We start from the raw sequence: 18046 nt of genomic DNA on the forward strand, positions 1-18046 counted from the left end.
GTACCGATCTGTTCATTTCCTAGCTGGGCTGTCACAGACACGGGAGAAGGAATGTAACCCTTCACACGGGTGTGTGTGTGTGTGTGTGTGTGTGTGTGTGTGTGTGTGTACAGACAGGTGTGGGCATACACACGTTCTTTGAGCCATGGACTCCTGTAGGAGCCCGGGTGCCCCGTCTCTGTGGAACGTGCCCCATGCCGTTGCTTCCAGGGTATTTGGTCACCGGTAGCTGCCAGCCACATCCTGCCGTGATCCCTTGGTTACACTCACTCAGGCTCCCCCTCCGTGGCCAGTCTTCTCCTCCACACCCCGGCAGGGCAGGCAGAGAGAGCCTGTCCCGAGGGCATGGGCGGAGGCCGTGGTGCCCACCTCACCGGGGCAGTGGTGAGGTGGGCTCTGGGTGGCAGCCGGGCTTCCGTGCCCCCACACGTGGGTGATCTTGTGTGGTCTGGGGTCCACGCCTCTGCCCCTCCAGACACACCCAGACCCCTGCCCTCCACACCACACCTCCTGAGCCCTGGCAGGGCCGGGAGCCTCTGGGAGTCCTGCAGAGAAAACCGGGCAGGAGTGGGGTCCAGCCCGCCTCCGCCGTGGTCTCCCCTGCCCTCTCCACTGGGTGCAGATTGCAGAAGTGGCCGTCGGTTACGTGTCTGCCCTGAGCGGCATGGGTGTGTGGAGGTGGGCGGTGGCAGGCGGCTGGTTCTCAGGGTCCCTGCCACTGGCGAGCACCTCTCCTCTGGCCCCTACCACGTGAGCCCCCATGGTTCCGTTTGCAGGGAGCTCTTTCTGGAGCCCCTACAGCCACCGCGGCTCCTGGGAGTGTTCAGAGCCCTGTGTGGGCTTGAAAGTATCTTCCTCTCTCCTCAGCGGGCTGGGGGGCCGAGGCCCAGCAGGGCAGCCCTTGTTGGCGGTGGGGGTGGGGGGGGGGATCAGGTCACAAGCCCTGGTGCTTTCCCCCAGGGACTCGGGGTCCCACGGGGGACACTGGCTCACAAGAGTCTGGAATCCCTGGCAAAGATTGGCACGAGAGGGGAGCCAGGGGACACGCTCCAGGGGTGCAGAGGACAGGGGCCAGGACGTGCAGGCCTGGGTGGAGTTGAGGGAGGGTCTGTATAGACCGCAGGGCATGGGGAGGACGTCACCACGTGGAGAGGGTATTCCTGGGGAAGGACCCGCTGGGACGAGGGGCCCAGGGGTGAGCCGTTAGCTTCGTGCAGAGCTCGGGAGGCTGGCCGGCCGGGTCACGGGGACGGCAGTGGGGGCCCTGTCCCCGCTTGCCTCCGATGCCCCGTCTTTGTCTCCGCCCCCCAGGTGGTCAAGTACCCCTTGCACGCCATCATGGAAATCAAGGAGTACCTGATTGACATGGCGTCCCGGGCGGGCATGCACTGGCTGTCCACCATCGTGCCCACCCACCACATCAACGCCCTCATCTTCTTCTTCATCATCAGCAACCTGACCATCGACTTCTTCGCCCTCTTCGTCCCCCTGGTCGTCTTCTACCTGTCCTTCGTCTCCATGGTGATCTGCACCCTCAAGGTTTTCCAGGACAGCAGGGCCTGGGAGAGCTTCCGCAGCCTCACGGGCCTGCTCCTGCGCTTCGAGCCCAACCTGGACGTGGAGCAGGCCGAGGTGAACTTCGGCTGGAACCACCTGGAGCCCTACGTCCACTTCCTGCTGTCCGTCTTCTTCGTCATCTTCTCCTTCCCCGTCGCCAGCAAGGACTTCATCCCCTGCTCCGAGCTGGCCGTGGTGGCCATCTTCTTCACGGCCACCAGCTACATGAGCCTGAGCACCTCGGCCGAGCCCTACACCCGGAGGGCCCTGGTGACGGAGGTGGCCGCTGGCCTGCTCTCCCTCCTGCCCTCCCTGCCCTTCGACTGGCCCCACCTGAAGCTCCTGGGCCAGACCTTCGTCACCGTGCCCCTCGGCCACTTGGTCGTCCTGAACGTCAGCGTCCCCTGCCTGCTCTACGTCTACCTGCTCTACCTCTTCTTCCGCATGGCGCAGCTGAGGAATTTCAAGGGCACCTACTGCTACCTGGTGCCCTACCTGGTCTGCTTCATGTGGTGCGAACTCTCTGTGGTCATCCTGCTGGAGTCCACCGGCCTGGGGCTGATCCGCGCGAGCATGGGCTACTTCCTCTTCCTGTTCGCCCTCCCGATCCTGGTGGCCGGCCTGGCGCTCATGGGCGTGGTGCAGTTAGCCCGCTGGTTCCTGTCCCTGGAGCTCACCAAGGTCGCCGTCACCCTGGTGATGTGCAGCATCCCCCTGCTGTTCCGCTGGTGGACCAAGGCCAACTTCTCGGTGGTGGGCGTGGTGAAGTCCCTGACGCGGAGTTCCATCGTCAAGCTCATCCTGGTGTGGATCACGGCCATCGTGCTGTTCTGCTGGTTCTACGTGTACCGGTCGGAGGGCATGAAGGTCTACAACTCCACGCTGACCTGGCAGCAGTACGGCTTCCTGTGCGGGCCGCGGGCCTGGAAGGAGACCAACATGGCCCGCACCCAGATCCTGTGCAGCCACCTGGAGGGCCACAGGGTCACGTGGACGGGCCGCTTCAAGTACGTGCGCGTGACGGACATCGACAACAGCGCCGAGTCGGCCGTCAACGTGCTGCCGGTCTTCATCGGCGACTGGATGCGCTGCCTGTACGGCGAGGCCTACCCGTCCTGCAGCCCCGGCACGGCGCCCACGGCCGAGGAGGAGCTGTGCCGCCTCAAGCTGCTGGCCAAGCACCCCTGCCACATCAAGAAGTTCGACCGCTACAAGTTCGAGATCACGGTGGGCATGCCGTACAGCGGCGCCAACGGCTCGCGCAGCCCGGAGGAGGACGACGTCACCAAGGACCTCGTGCTGCGGGCCAGCGGCGAGTTCAAGGACGTGCTGCTCAGCCTGCGCCAGGGCAGCCTCATCGAGTTCAGCACCGTCCTGGAGGGCCGCCTGGGCAGCAAGTGGCCCGTCTTCGAGCTCAAGGCCATCCGCTGCCTCAACTGCATGGCCCAGCTCACACCCGCCCGGCGCCACGTGAAGATCGAGCGCGACTGGCGCAGCACCGTGCACGGCGCCGTCAAGTTCGCCTTCGACTTCTTCTTCTTCCCGTTCCTGTCGGCGGTGTGAGGGCGCGTCCCCGGCCAGGCCAGGGAGTCCGCGCGTGTCCCCGCCAGGACCTCCAGCCCGCGTGTGGCCACCCAGCCAGAGGGCACAGCACTAACGCTGAGTGTGTGTGTGTGTGTGTGTGTGTGTGTGTGTGTACGTGCACGCACGTGTGTGGATGTGGCACTTGTCACATGCAGCCTGCTCACACCTCCGTGAGCTTCGTCTCTGCCCGCCTGGAACGCGATGACGTTGGAAATTGCATGCCGTCTCGACCCACAGCCCCGACCTTGTGGAGCGAAGCTGATGGGCCCTCCAGCCTGGCAGTTCTGGGCCCTGGAAAGCACGTTACAGAGGAAGTCCTTCCCCCTCCCCTCCACTTCCAAGCACCGCCCCCCTCCCCCCGTTTACTCTCGTGTCGGATTTGTTTTTTTAAAGAACCAAATGCGCTGCTGTGAAATTCGGTGATAGGATTTCTTATTTATTTGGTCACTGCTAAGCCTCGACAGCTGCTTGCCGATCTGGGGCTTACTCGGGTACCGCCTGAGCTCTGTCGCGCGGTCAGGGCCCCGCCCGATTCCCAAGGTCAGAGGCTGGGGGAGGCGGCAGCCCGGGGCCCCACGGGCTCGCCCTGCGGCTCTCCTGTCTAGTGGGCAGTGGGTGAGCTTGTGAGATGCTTGTCTGAATCCACGGCATCAGGAAATGGGAGGAACCTGGGGTGTCCCTTCCTGGTGCTCAGAGAAGCTTCGCCATGTTCAGCACCAGGAAACAGAGTCAGGGTCCCAAAGCAGCTAAAATAAAAGCATTTCATGAAACCTACTCTTTTCTTTATTTAAAAGAGCTGTTTTCTTGTACATTCGTGAGAACAGGTGTCTACACTTGCACTGAACTAAGTACAGGTGAGTTCCAAAGAGCAGAACGGACGTTCTCAGTAGCCGACGACTCGCCTGCCAGGGCACAAACCCTGGCACCGCCTCTAGGCCGGGGCCGCCCAGCTGTGCACTCGCGCCTTACAGGGTGAGACGTGTGCGTGGCCAGAATCGCCCGTGAAACTCCCATCAGTGATCGCGTGGCATACACGTGACTCACAGTTTGGGAAGAGCCATCCCGTCGGCAGTAAGTTTGTGACACCGGGTCCCGTATTCAGTGACGCACGATGATCATTCCATAGTCACATAATCAGGGCTTCGGCCGTTTCGGGGTGCTGGAGGAGTGGCTCGGGTCCCCCATTAAACTTCGTGCCCCCTCAGACAGGGACGGGTGTCTGAGTCCCTCGGGTCTTTTGTTTCTTCCCCGACGTCGAGGACAAAGCCGGCACCCCGCTCCTCCCCAGTGTGCAGACGCCCGGGGAGCAGTGGGTCCACATCTCTGCAGAGGTCGGGAAACGTGGAGTCCTTCCTACATTCTTTCTGTGGTTCGGAGACCTTGCACCGACCGTCCAGGGTGCGGCTGCCTCCGTTTTCCGTGGACGTGGCTCCTCTCGCCATGACAGGTGGCAGCTGTGTCCCTGCACCCTTGGCTCATCCTGCTTTGTCCGTGGGTCCGCCTGAAATCCCATGCATTGGAAAGTGCTCCCGAGGCCTCATCCCTCTGCGCTGGCTTTGCTCCTGGGTTTCTTCCGGGGGCAGTGAGGAGAGATGAAAGTCAGCCCATCCCCCTCTCTGGCCCCGCAGTGTCGGGAGGCCACCAAGTGCATTCACGGTTTGACTTTGCCTCCCAGGCTCACCGCTGGCGGTCCAGAGAGGGGGGCACGCAGACGACGTCATATGATCCTTGCACTCAGACGGGGAGGTACAGGGACGGCCCTGCCGCCCAGAGGAGAAAACAGATTCAGTGAGGAGGTCGCACTGCATCCTGGCAGGGTTGTGCGGAGATCTGTCCCCTGAGCCACCACGCTGCCACTCGGCCCCCAGCAGAGTCCTCTGCTTGGTGCAGGGGGTGGTGATAGCTCACGGGGATTACCTCAGACTGGGTATCGGACCCCAGTTCCCCTGCCCCCATCACGGACCCCTTTGTGACCGGCCACCCACACCCCTGTCCCCAGGCCTGTGCCCCGATCTGCAGAATGGAAAAGTCGGGGCTAGGTCAGAGTTCGCAACGAAACCCTTTTTAAGCTTAAATGCTGTGCACAACTCCAATCTATCAAGTGAAGAATGTGTTATTTGTAAGTTCAGGTGCAATGTACCCGGCAGGTGAGAGCCCACAGCCTGGTGTGAATCCCACTCCCGTGCCTCCCAGCTGTGGCCTTGGGCAAGTTCAGTGCCCAGGTCTGTGCCTTTAGACCCTCACCGCACGACTTGTAAGGCCCCTTCTAGCTTTTCTGAAACGTAAACTTTATGAAAATAACTGTGGGTTACTGACCTGCCTGCAGCCCTGCCCCCTGGGCACCCCGCCTCTAATTCCTCAGGACTGCGCGTCCAGGAAAGTTCAGCCGGTACCTAAAACATTCCTTATTTAACTTAACTAATGAGCCTTGAACGCACTTCTTGCCACCCACGAGCAAATATTTATTGCACCGTGATGTTGAGCAGATGCTGTAACTGCACAGCTGGAGTCAAACCCGGGTCCCACCCCCAGGAAGGTCACGTAGAGCGGGTGTGAGTGGCCCTGATTGGGTCAGAAGGGCCCTCCTGCCACCAGACACGGGAAGCTGTGGGAGCCCAGGGAGGGAGGCACGTCCAGCCTGAGGTAGGATGGGGGCCAGAAGGCCTCCGGGAGCACGGGGTGGCGGGGGGGCGCCCCATTCTGACAGCCAGGGGAGGGACTAGGCTGGGGAGGTCAGAGGCCGATTCGTCACTCGGGGCACCCACTGGAAGGCCTCGGGCGTGGCCCAGGATGCCAGGGGTCCCAGAAGATACCGCCTCAGGCCCAGAGGCCAGGTTGGGATGGCACTGCTGTCCTACAAGCAGCTGGGAGGCCCTCCTGGCTCCGAAGCCGGGGCCCCAGTAAGACACGGAGAGGCCGTCCTCGGCCTCCCGTCCACCTGGCCGGCTCTGAGCTGTTTGGTTCGAGACGCCGCCTCGTTGGACTGCCTCCAAGGAGCCATAAACATCGGAACGCCCTTGGCCCGCCTGGTCCCGAGGCTTCCTGAGGTGCTTGCCGTCCTGCTTTTTCTGTTGATAAACAGGCTGCCGCCCGCCCGGCCCAGGACTGGGCGTGAGGCTCACGCAGGGGTTTGCTGAGCTCAGGCGGCCGGGGGGGCAAAGGGTCCCCCGAAACAGAGCTGGGCCGTGGCTCTGGCACCGTGTTCACGTGAAGTGATTTGGGCGACACGCACAGGTCCCGCGCAGCAACCCTTCCCCCCCCCCCTCATTTCGCATATGAGAATTGATCAGGTTCACGGGGTGGGACTTGCCCAGCGTCACTCGGCCAGGAGGGGAGCAGAGCTGTGATGGAAACCACGTCCTGCTCTTGCTCCCGGGCCACCAAGAAATCACATTTTGCTGGGTGTTGGGGGCCGTGCCTCGGGCCCGCAGAGAAAGAACGGGGACAGCCCGCCATCGGTCAGCGCTGTGTCCGAGCACCCGCTGGGCGCATCCTCCAGGGCTCTGGGAGCACCGGGGAGGGTCTGCGCCGGGGGTGGGGTCTCGCCGTGCCTCCGGGTGTCGCGCCGACAGAGGCAGGTGCCCCTGAGCGGCTGGGACAAACGTGCCGGTGTGTGGCAGGAAGTGGGCAGAGGGCCGGGGCGCGCTCCCCTCCTCCCAGGACCCTCAAGGTGCTTCCACGGTCCAGTTTCTCTTTCTGCGCAACTTGCCCTCTTATCTGGCTTGGAGGCACTTGTCAACACCCCGAGTACTTGGGTGGCGGCGGGGCCCGGCCCCCGGGTGAGCCCCGCCGTCCGCATTCCGCTCGCCCTGCGGCCCCCGCCTCCCCGATCCCCGCATTACCGCATTACCTGTGCGGCCTCATCACCAGCCCCCCTGCTCAGCGTTGCCCGCCCGCCCGCCCGCAGCTGGGATCTGCGGAAGGGGAACCTGGGGGCCTTCATCCTGACTCCTCGCCCCACAGGCCCTGCTCAGGCCTCCGCTGGTGTCCCGATCTGCTTCTCCTTGAACCCAGCACCCGGGTACTTGCCCCACCTTTCACTCCCCAGCTGCCTCCACCACTCTGTCCCTGGAGGGAGCCCTCCCACGTGGTGCTGGTCCCAGGGCCCGGCCTCCCCAGCACCCCCTTGCCGGCTGACGAAAACACGCCCAGGCTCTTTGATGGTGACCGGTGCGCCCACGCAGGGGTGACAGGGTGTGGGATGTGGGCCAGTGACAAGGCTCGAGTCCCCAGGGCCCGGCACCCGCTGCCCTGCTGACTGCCCCCCAGGTGCCTCCCGCTCACTGCTTATCTCTGAAAGTGGGGCTTTTTCCCCTTTTACCAACCCCCCTGCCTCCCCAGTCAGCCATGCAGAGGCGCACAGCTCGGTAGCTGCAGCCAGGCTGTGGGTCAGGACCCTGCTCCTCCTGGGAAGTGTCCCGGCCTCTCCCTGGGGCCTCACCTGCACCTGCCCGCGGGCTGAACTCGCACCCAGGACCCGCCCGGCTGCCCCTCCCCCCACTCCCCTCTGGATCTGCCAGCTCTTGCCCACCGTCAGCACCTTCAGGAAGTCGCCGTTGTTCGTTACCGTGGGACAGTCATCCATTAGCTCGCGCCACCACACAGGAAACAGGCCCGTGTTACCTGGTGACGGTCACACTGCGCACAGGTGTCCTTATCCTCTAGGGACTGTTTGGTGGCAAGTCACAGGAATGGCGGTGGCCTCTGGCTGGCTCCGGGGGGCCCCTCTGGGAGTGGGCTGGGAACAAGCCCTGGAAAGAACGAGTCCCAGCCCGTTTCTCTGCGGCGACAGACCTGCTGCTCTGTCCCCCCAAGTGCCCTCCATGGCAGGAGAGCCTGACTCTGAGCCGGGCCTGTAGCTGGTCAAGAAAAACCACATTTCCCAGCCGTGTGCCTAACTTCCGGCCAGGGGTGGCAGGGAACACGGGCACCTTCCAGGCGGTGGCCTTAGGGACAGAGGCACGCGTCCTGCTTCTGCCTCCTCTTGCCAGCCTTGCAGAGCGAAACCACCAGGCTAGTGTAGGCTGTTATGTCAGAAGCAGGAACCCCACAGTCATTCACACGGACTCGCATGGGGCTCACATGCCATTCTTCTCCTGGCTCTCGAGGGTCAGGGGCCACACGGCAACCCCAGGACCCGAGGGGCAGGGCACTCACACGCTTCCAGTCACCCTGCGCTCGCCGGGAGCAGGGATTTCCCTGCCCAGCACAGAGCCCAGTTACCGGCAGAAGGGGGGAGGCTGCTGGTGCAGTGGGAGCGGTGCTCCCACCCTGCACGGCGGCAGGGAATCCAGACACTGGCCAGCAGTGCGAGGGGCCCAGGGATGCCCTCGGACCCCTAGACCAGCCTGCTCGGTGTTGGCACTGTTGGTCAGCAGGCGGCTCCAGGCCGCAGCTAAGCCCCCATCCTGTCCTCTCCGCCCCACCCCTGCTCCCTCCTCCTTCCTGTGGGCAGCCCCTGCTGCCCTCCTCAGTGAGCCCCCTCCTCATTCTCAGCACAGGCACAGACTGTCCCCATGTCCCCAGGATGGCTGGGGCCAGGTGCAGCATTCAGCAGGGCTTCGTGGAACGTTCGGTCACAGTGTGAGGGACTGTCATTAACGGCCTCCCCGGGAGCTCAGGTGACACGCTGACCACTTACGCAGAGATTTTCTTGTTTGACCTGCACCACTGAGGTGGGTACTGTCATTCTCCACGCTTTGCAGATGAGAAAACTGAAGGGCAGCACGGGTGGGTAACATCCCCAAGACCTCCGGCCACCTCCAATGCCAAGATTTGAGTCCCAGCGGCTGGGGTCCAGCGTCCCAGCTCAGAGCCACGTGCATCAGCACCGCTCACATAGCAGATGCTCAGAACACGTCTGCTGAGGGAATGCGTGAATGATCAAGTAGATTTGCCGAGAGAAATGGGCATCCTTCCCAGGTGAACCTATTCGGCCCATTTACGAATGAGACGGTCATCGGCTTTGCAGGTGAATTACACGACTCATTCACTGCTCCAAATATTCACATGTATTTTTCACGTTTAGATTTTTTTTGGGGGGGAGGGCATAATTTTGCTAATGGATTCCTTTCCATTTTCATTGTTATTTTTGTCCTAAGACAGCTGCTGCCTTTTGCAGATTTTCAGTCCCTCCGTGAAATTCATCCTGTCATCTGACTGCGTGGGCCCCTGTGCAAAATGCTAACAGTCTCCAGGTAGAGATAATGGGGCTTTGTTTTTTTTTGTGTTTTTTTTTTTTTTTTAATAAAAAAGGACATGGCTGGTTGAAATGAATCACTCACGACTTGGGCAATTATTTCGAGCTCTAAAAGCTTTTCCGTTGCTAGGATACCACTCTCGAAGCTGGTAAGCCTTTGTTAAAGTTTTTCTCAAGTGGTTAACTTTTTGCAGGGGGCTCTGAAACGTAGTCTGGGTGAAACAAAGCAAAAAAAAAGACGGGTGACCGGGTCTTCCTTGCCCAAAGTGGTGAAAACAAATGGACCCACACACTGTTTTTAGCTTTCCTCCAAGTAAATCTATAGATCATTTGCTTTTCCTGCAAACGGTTCTGCAGAAAGACTGTTTCCCTATGTCATTCACAGAATAACCTGTCTCCTTAGACAGTGGAGTCATCTGATGAGCTTTAAAAAGTTCCTATGCCGAATCCCAGCCCGAGATGCTGAGGGCTGGGCCACGGGTTTTGGGAGAGCTCCCAGGCGAGGCTAACACACACCTGAGGCTGAGAGCCACCGGGACACCAGGAGCCAAGCCGGGCAAGACCAGAGGAGACGGGGTCAACTCATCCCCTGCCAATCTCCACAGAGCCGGAAGAGCCCCCAAGAATGTCAGCCCACCAGAGGAGGGCACTGGGGCCCAGAGCAAGTGGGAGACAGCTGACTAGGTCTCTACGAACACCTGGCACCTGTCAGATGCTGTGACGGTGGCCTTGTGGATGTCAGCACCTGGAGTCTCTCAAAAACACCTCGTGTGATCAGTGTTTTCATTGATGAAGTTTGGGGGTGACCGTGGGGTGGTCCAGGGCCGACGGCCAAGAAAGAACTCTCGAAGACGTCTTTGGTGCAAAAAGGTGATTTTATGAAAGCCCGGGGACGGGACCCGTGGGCAGGAAGAGCTGCCCTGGGGTCGTGACGGGTGACTGATCAGATACCTTCGGGTTGGGAGGGGGTCATGGATACAGTAAGTCTCTAAGGAATTTTGGAAGCGAGGTTTCCAGGACCTTGAGGGGCCGGCTGTTGATAGGAAAACGCCATTTATTACCGTTTAGTAAAACCTCACTTGTGAGACCCTTCAGATGTGTATCAGGGGCCATAAGCTTGAACTATGATCACCAGCGTATATCTTGGGGGAGTTGAGATAAAGAAAGTTTCGAAAGGAATTTTTATATGTTGAAGTCGACTCACAGGTTCCTGGGGGGGAGTCAGGATAATGTTAAGCCAAGACTCCCTTTTGCCCCCAGCCAAGTGCCATCGTTGAGGCAGCTGAGCTCCCAGAGGGAGGTCACTCGGCTGGTTTCAAGGACTTGCCAATGGGCTGTGGGCAGGAAGGGAGTTTAATTTTTCATTTGCCTTAGTTTCCCACATCATCACGGCAAGCACTTAAACCCCTTTCCTGTGTTCTTGGGGAGCCAGAAATGTCTGAGGAATATCACACATGTTTCACTGTGGCGGGGGAGGGGCGGTGAGAGAGGGTGGCAGGGTGGTGCTGTGAGCCTGTATTGTGCCCTCAGCTTGTCCCATGCTCCCTCATCAATTGCCACCACTTTATAATTGAACCCTGGGCTCAGAGACATGCAGAGGCTTGCTGGGATCCCTGTGGTAGCCAGCCTCCAGATGGCCCCCAGTGACCCCCACCACCTCCCACGCCTTCTTGTCCCAGGGTGCCAAGATCGGGCTATGTGACCAATAAAACATGGCACATCTGAGATTAGTTTACAGAAAGACTGGCTTTCGGCTTGGGTGCCCTCTCTCTCAGATCGGCTACTCGGTGAGCACTCCGTGCTGCACACAGCCCCGGGGAGATGCTCGTGTGGCAAGGAACCAAAGCCTCAAGCCACGTAAGCGAGCCTGGACACAGAACCTGCACCCCAGTCAGTCCTTCAGAGATGACGGCCACGTATGGCGCCCTGAGCCAGAAACACCCAGCTCGTCTACGCCCGGTTCCCAACTCTCAGAAACTGTATGAGGTAACAGATGCTGTTGTTTCAAACTGCTACATTGGGGGACCATTTGTTACCCGGCAGTAGAGGACAGATACAATCTCAATGCTGGTCAGTGACAAGCCTGAGATTAAACCCGGGTCTCTTGTGGCTGCGCCCTCAGCCCATCCCCAGGCCAGCAGCCCCATCTCTCCCAGAATCTTTCCCCCAACCCCCTTAGAAGTCCCCAGGTGCCCTTGAATGTCATCGGCCAAGGAGGGTGGCCCCCATTTTCCCTTTATTTGAATCATATTTTTCTAGGTGTTTTGATCACTCCTGACTCAGTTTACTTTCATGAAGCTTAAGGCAAGTGCGGTTTTTCTGCCCATGGGGCCGCAGCAACGTCCCAAGTCAGCCCAGAGTGAAGCTACATTGAAAGTGGCTGTGGTGTCACCTGCGCTGGCCCCTGGTACGCTCATCAACCCCACACTCCTGCCAAGATCACTTGCTCTCCTGGTCAGAGACTGCCTGCTGCCCTGCTTGACGAGGGGTCTGGGCACCACCCAGATCTCCGATCCACCAGCCACCGTTTCCGTGACTTGGGGTTTGTCAGACTCCTAAGCCTTACTTCCTCACGGGTCCCTCTCAGGACTGACTGGGGGAGATAAGAAGGGAGTGCACGTCCGTCCCCTGACCGCGGCGAGATTCTCCACCCTGACCGCCCACCCCCGGCTCTTACAGCGGCTCTGACCCCCGGACAAGCTTTCTCCAGGCATCTGCCAACCTGAAGGGCTTTATGTTTAGGTTCAAACATGGAGGCTGCATGAATTTCAGCAACAATGCTCCTTTTCAGCAAAGAGTAGCAGAAGTTACCACACAGCAACTTCAGGTAGCGTGTAAAGAAGGAATCCAGTGCCAGTAGAAATCACAAAGCTTTCTCCAGATTTTACAGGCTGCACGCAGTCGACCTCCCTTTGCCTCAGGGGTGTCGATGCCAGAACAGGGCGCTGAGGTCAAGACAGAGTGAGGTCAGATGCCAGCTCCGGAACCTACGACTGCACAGGACAGACGTTTCAGAGAGCTGGGTTCTAGCTCTGCCTTTACTGTGTGGTCCTGGGCAAGTTCCCTAACCTCTCTGAGCCTGGAGTCCCTCATCTCTAGAACAGAAGCAGCAAGAGTACCTGCCACGGGGGTTTACTGTGGCTGAAATAAACGCAAAGGGCTGGCCACAGTCCCTGGCACAGAGCTGGGGTCCATGTGGTCATTACCATATGGGCGGTGGGCCTTGGGCACGTGCCCTGAATCTCCTGGGCCCCAGATAACTCCTCTGGGAGATCAAGACGGTAAGGACCAGCTCTTCAGAGTGGTTCCGGGAGTCGGTGAGGAATAAACCACCCCTCAGGCCATCGGCAAGGTGTCAGCAAGGCTGCGTCCTGCCGAATCCACTCTGGCCCTTGCCAGCCTCTGGAGGCGCCCACGTTCTCGGGCCTGAGGCCCGTCCCCTCCCCCATCTCCACACCCAGCGATGGCAGACGGGACCCTCCTGCCACATCTGACCCCCTCTTCCTGGTCTCCTCTCCCTCTGAGGTTCTCTGCTGACAAGGACTCACATGACAGATCGGTCTGCCTGATGGCTGGGGATAACCTGTCATCTCAAGGTCACACGGCCACGGTCCCGGGCTGGTGCGTAGTCAGTGCTGGCTGAAGCTGGACGGGGTGGGGCTGAGGCCGCGATGTCCCTGACCATGTGCCACTCGCCATCAGAGTCTGAATCCAGACGTCACCGCTTGGTGTTTCTACAAATTTGGGTGCAGGCTAAACCCCCTCCTCTCTCCGAGCCCCAGTTTCTCCGTATGTAAAATGGGTAAGGCAGAAGTACCGCCCCCCCTTCCCCTGCGAAAGGGCTGACATGAAGCCGAAAGGCAGGTCAGACAAGGTAACGCCCGGAATCAAGACAGTACAGGACCGTCCCAGGACAGCGGTACCACAGGATCTGTTAAGTATTTTGTGTATCTCATCAGTCGTCCCAACAGCACTGAGAAGGACCGGCACTGCCCTCTAGTTACCCAGGTGGTTCAGAGAGGTCGGCCCGGGTCCAAGGCCGCACAGCCTGGGAGCAGCTTTCTCCTTTAAGCTCTGCCCAGGGGCCGTGTGGTTGACAAAGAGCTCAGCCAATGAAAGCCCCACCAGCAGGACCCACTAGAACACAACCTGCCTTCCTCTTGCTGAGTCTGAAGTATAAAATGCCCTCTGGAAGGTGGAGAGGAGAGGCCTGGCCCCCAGGAGGGGTGCGGGGGGAAACCACGACGGGGGGGGGGGGGGGGGGGGGGGGGGGTCCTCACACATCTTCTGGCTTTTCTCAGCCACCGCGGCACACCAGGCTGGGCCACCCCGGCTTCCAGAACGAACCAGCTGGCTTGTGGTCGCTCTCCTCCCAGGCTTCCCTCCCCATACTCATGCTCTGGCTCTCTGTCTCTCAATAATGAATAAATATTTAAAAAATTTAAAAAAAAAAAAAAAAAGAGAGAGATAGCAAAGCTTTGATGTGATCCAGCCTTTCCTGTCCGCCATATTGCCTCCTGATGGCACCCACCCTCCCCCCGGGGGTTGGCCTCACTAGAAACCACCAGCACTCCGAGTCCCATTTTCGATGTAACGTTTGTTATTTTATTGGAAAAAGCTGGTATTAACATATTTATAATTTTATTCAACAGTCGGATAATCCGAGATACCGAATGAAACCAGAATGCACCCATGAGTTACAGAATCCAAAGTGATCAGGTCTGTCTACCTACCACACGTCCAACACCAACCAAGACTTCAGTCCTCAGAGTATTCGAGTAAAAACAAAAACCACCCAACAACTTCACAAGGACTAGGTGAATGCCCATACGTTTAAGAAGAGCAGAAAATTTAAACAGAGGAAGCAGCAGAGTTTGTGACTATGTTACTGGCCCGTCTGTCTGCCACAGCTAGTCCTGCCCCTCCCCCACAACACGTGTCGTTGTTCACAACCTGCTTTGGACATCACGATTTTCCAGGGATCTGAAGGCATGCTTTTCCTCTAGGATCTTTCTTTCTTTTCCTTTTTTGGTTTGCTATCCAAAGCTTCACACAGAAGGAAGGAACCAGGAACTGTATTAAGACCTCCTTTTGAATGCAGTGTAAGAGTGGTACTGTGTAGACGGGTAAGTGTGAAATCTACGCTCCGACAGTAAGTCCTCGCTGCAGTTCGAGTCTCCCCTCAGCATCCGAATCACAAAGGGAAGGGGATTGTGCCAAATATCCGTGTAATTGTGTAAGGCCCTCAGAGCTGGATTTTGGCTTCGACAAGATTTCTATACAATTTACCACATTCTTGAACCTCTTTACAAAGGGGGGAAAAGAGGAATCCAATCCAGTGATTAATTTCAATTAGAATAGATATGTACATATAATACTGTCCAGGTCACCTGGATTTTACAGTGATATACAAACAAACATTCTTCATTCATGTTGATTTAAAAAAAAAAAAACAAAACAGGAACGATGGACCCATTTCCTTGTGTAAATATCATATGGCCAGAAGTGAATGCACATGCGTTTTGTGCTTTGATGCACAGAAAAGTACACCACTATCCACTGAGAAAAACCTCGGGTGGGTCTGTTTCCTGGGTTGGGTTACACCCTGTAAAAAAATGTTGGCTTCGGCCTCTGCACTCGGTTTCCTGAATCAGGACGCCCAGCCAGTGGTTCCCCGTCATCTGTCATCCCGTGCAGAGGACAAGTGGGCGGGGTGGGGTGGGCGGAGCTGGTCTCCACGTCCATGGGGCAGGAGCAGGTGCTATGGAGACACGGGCCAGGCCGTTAAAGAAGATGTATCCTGAAATGGTCAAAACATGCAATCTCCTCGGAGGCAGCTCGGTGCACCTGAACGAGGGGCTGGGGTACAGATGGGGGCGCGGCGAGGTGCCCCACAGAGGGCGGGGGTCTGAAGTCACCACACAGAGCTTGGCACCACGGGGGCCTTCTCCATACTCCGTGCTGCAGCTTGGGTCTCCCCGGACGCTCGTCATGGCCCATCTGCTCTGTCCCGCTTCACAAGATGAAGATATGTTTCCAGAACCTTCCAGGCAAGAACGTTGCTTTAACACGAGCCGCCAGCGTGGCGGACTTGGGAAGGGCCCGGTGCGCGTGAAGACCGGCTCAGGATTCCTGACTCCACCACTCGGTCAGGACGTGCGTTGGACAAACTGGTTCATTCTCTCGGGGCCTCAGCGTCCTCGCGAGTCAAGTGGGGCTGATAAATTACTCACCTCTCATCCCTGGCATCTGGCACTCTGTGAGGGGCTGGTGTTTGTGGAGGAAGCGAATGGGTCATGGACAGAACCGCGTGAGCTCCCTCGAGGGGCCCAATGACCATGAAGCACGACAGGAGAGCCCCGCAGAGTGGGGACTGGATCCGTACGCGTGAAGGGCCGAACGCCGTGCCTGGCCCCCCCCGGCCCACGCTCAGCAAAGGCTGGGGCAACGGTGAGAACAGGCACACACACACGGGTGGCTTTCGCTGTCCCCTTTCCTGTCTGGGAACGCCAGACCTGGGGGACTGAAAGACATTGCAAGAACCTAAAAGTGGATCTCGCACCTGTCTGTTCTCAGCACGAATCCACGATCCAAAAAGTAAAGGGATGACCCTCAGCTCAGAGACCGTGGAAATTGCTCCGTCTGTAATCAAAAGAATCCTGGCTGGCTGGTTTGAGTCCGTCGTCTGGTCCCCAAAGCCCCGATGGGGGGGGGGGGGGCGCCGTGAGGCCCCCCGGGGTGCCTGCTGTCCCCTGCGAGTTGCTGCTGGAAGGAGTGAAAAGTGATCCTGGAAATGACAAAGTCCTAACAGCGGGACAGGCGGCACGCGGTTAATGAACGAAGGGCCTGATCCCCGAGGCGACGGTCACATCCATGTTACGGTCTGTGGCTTCAGTGAACCCTCCTTCCTCCCGTTTTCAAACAGACGGCGGCCAGCGGCGGCGGCCCGGCCTGGGGACCGGGAGGGAGGGACGCGCTCCCAGCCGTGCCACCAGACGGCTGCGTCCCCGACGGGGCTCCGCACACACCTAGTGCATCTCAGAGTTCACCTTGTCCTGGAAGATGTACAGGTTGTTGGTGGCCGCGATGGCGATGATGTTCTCGGCCGGGTGCCAGGCCGTGTGCAGGATCTTCTTGGTGAAGTCAAGGCTGTCCACGCTGATGTCGTCCCGCCTGCGCTTGCCGCCCACGCACACGCGCCTGGGCTTGAGCACGGCCCGCGGCTTGCTGCTCTCCCTCGAGGCCTCCAGGGTCACGTCGCGTTTGGTGTTCCGGTCAAACATGCGGAAGAAGTTGTTGTAGGCCCCGGTCATGATGACGCTGGCGGGAGAAGGAGAGGCGTCAGGCGGGTTGGGGGAGGGCAGGGTACGGGGAAGAAACGTGCCACACCTCAAGTAACCACCCCGGGGGCTGCAGGACCTCGCTCCCTGGGGTGGGCCCCCCGCCCCGGTCCCACCTTCCCCTTGGGCTCTGGTCCTCCCCCACATCTCAGCTACCGTCTGCCTGCAGAATCCAAGGCCGGGAGCTGAGACCCTTTAAAAAAAAAAAAAATTTTTTTTTTAATGTCTATTTTTGAGAGAGAGAGACAGAGCAGGAGCAGGGGAAGGGCAGAGAGAGAAGGAGACAAAGAATCCGAAGCAGGCTCCGGGCTCTGAGCTGTCAGCACAGAGCCCGACGCGGGGCTCGAACTCCCAAACCGTGAGATCACGACCTGAGCTGAAGTCGGCCGCTTAACTGAGTGAGCCACCCAGGCGGCCCTAGGGCAGGGGCTGAGACCCCTTCATGCTCCGCCTCAGACATCGTAAAGAAACTCCTGTACTTTCCCCTTTGTCCAGGAGAGGCCTGGCCAGACCTCCAGGCACCAGCAGACGGAAGGCCCTGAACTGACCCGACACGCCCTTCACGGCAGGGACCCAGCACCTTCCTGTTCTGAGTAGTTGGGTGACGAAATGATGTGCAGATGTTCACGGACTTTCCTGTCCTGCTAAAGGGAATTTGCCCCTTGTCCATCCACTCCTTCTCCCTCCCCCCTCCAAGGAGAAGGGGTGCCTGGGGCCTGGGAGAAAGGCCATGTGGTCTGTGTGGTAAGAGGACGGCAAGAAGGCCAGCGATCGGGGCCTGGGCCTACAGAGCGGGTTTTGGGGTTTGGCCCAGGAGAGTCTCTAGAGCAGCCGGGGGTGGGGGAGGGGGGCAAAATAACTGGGGAGGAGGGAGGGGAGTCTGGGAAACAAGGTCCCCTTCCACGTCCTTGAGGGGAGGTGCATACAGACTGGGATTCCTGTCTTCCCTTTGGAAGCTGAGCGTGTTTCTTGGGGAGTCACTGCTCTGAGACAGAGCCCCGCGGCCCCCTAGGTGAACACGGGTTGTGCACACTTTCCACGTCTCCATTTCCCCACATCAGGGGGACAGTGCAGTGCAGGGGAGCAGGAAATGTTCAAGGCCGAGGTCCACCTGGACAGACCAGGAGAGGTTCTCTTATTAGGCTCCTGGGCTGTGGGAGGTCAGATGCTCCTGGCATGGCTCAGGGGCCCGGGTGATGCTGAGTCACGGGCTGAACGTGACACATCTCCTGTAACGTGTCCCCTTCTCGTGGGAGAACGTGGGCTGGTAAACCGACACCAGGAGAGTGTAGCACCCGAGGCCCCAGCCTCAGCATCTCTACCCGAGACCGGGAAGCCGGCCTCCCGGGGCCTGCACGGAATGGAC

At 59.1% G+C, this 18046-nt stretch overlaps 2 protein-coding genes across 3 annotated transcripts in view; one reads left to right on the top strand and one right to left on the bottom strand.

Moving 5' to 3' along the window:
• WFS1 (wolframin ER transmembrane glycoprotein) overlaps positions 1-3915 on the top strand; it is a 30123-nt gene extending 26208 nt beyond the window's left edge. The window contains exon 8 of the mRNA XM_030314242.1: positions 1312-3915. Coding sequence (XP_030170102.1) covers positions 1312-3120 — 1809 coding nt within the window. The 3' untranslated portion in view covers positions 3121-3915. The remainder of the gene's footprint in view (positions 1-1311) is intronic.
• Positions 3916-16017: 12102 nt separating this feature from the next.
• Positions 16018-18046, bottom strand: part of PPP2R2C (protein phosphatase 2 regulatory subunit Bgamma) — a 128491-nt gene continuing 126462 nt past the window's right edge. For both annotated transcript variants that reach the window (XM_030314243.1, XM_030314244.1), the window contains exon 9: positions 16018-16660. In XM_030314243.1, the coding sequence (XP_030170103.1) occupies positions 16369-16660 (292 nt within the window). In that variant the 3' untranslated portion in view covers positions 16018-16368. The remainder of the gene's footprint in view (positions 16661-18046) is intronic.

Source organism: Lynx canadensis, chromosome B1, assembly GCF_007474595.2.
Source record: "Lynx canadensis isolate LIC74 chromosome B1, mLynCan4.pri.v2, whole genome shotgun sequence".
Taxonomy (NCBI): domain Eukaryota; kingdom Metazoa; phylum Chordata; class Mammalia; order Carnivora; family Felidae; genus Lynx; species Lynx canadensis.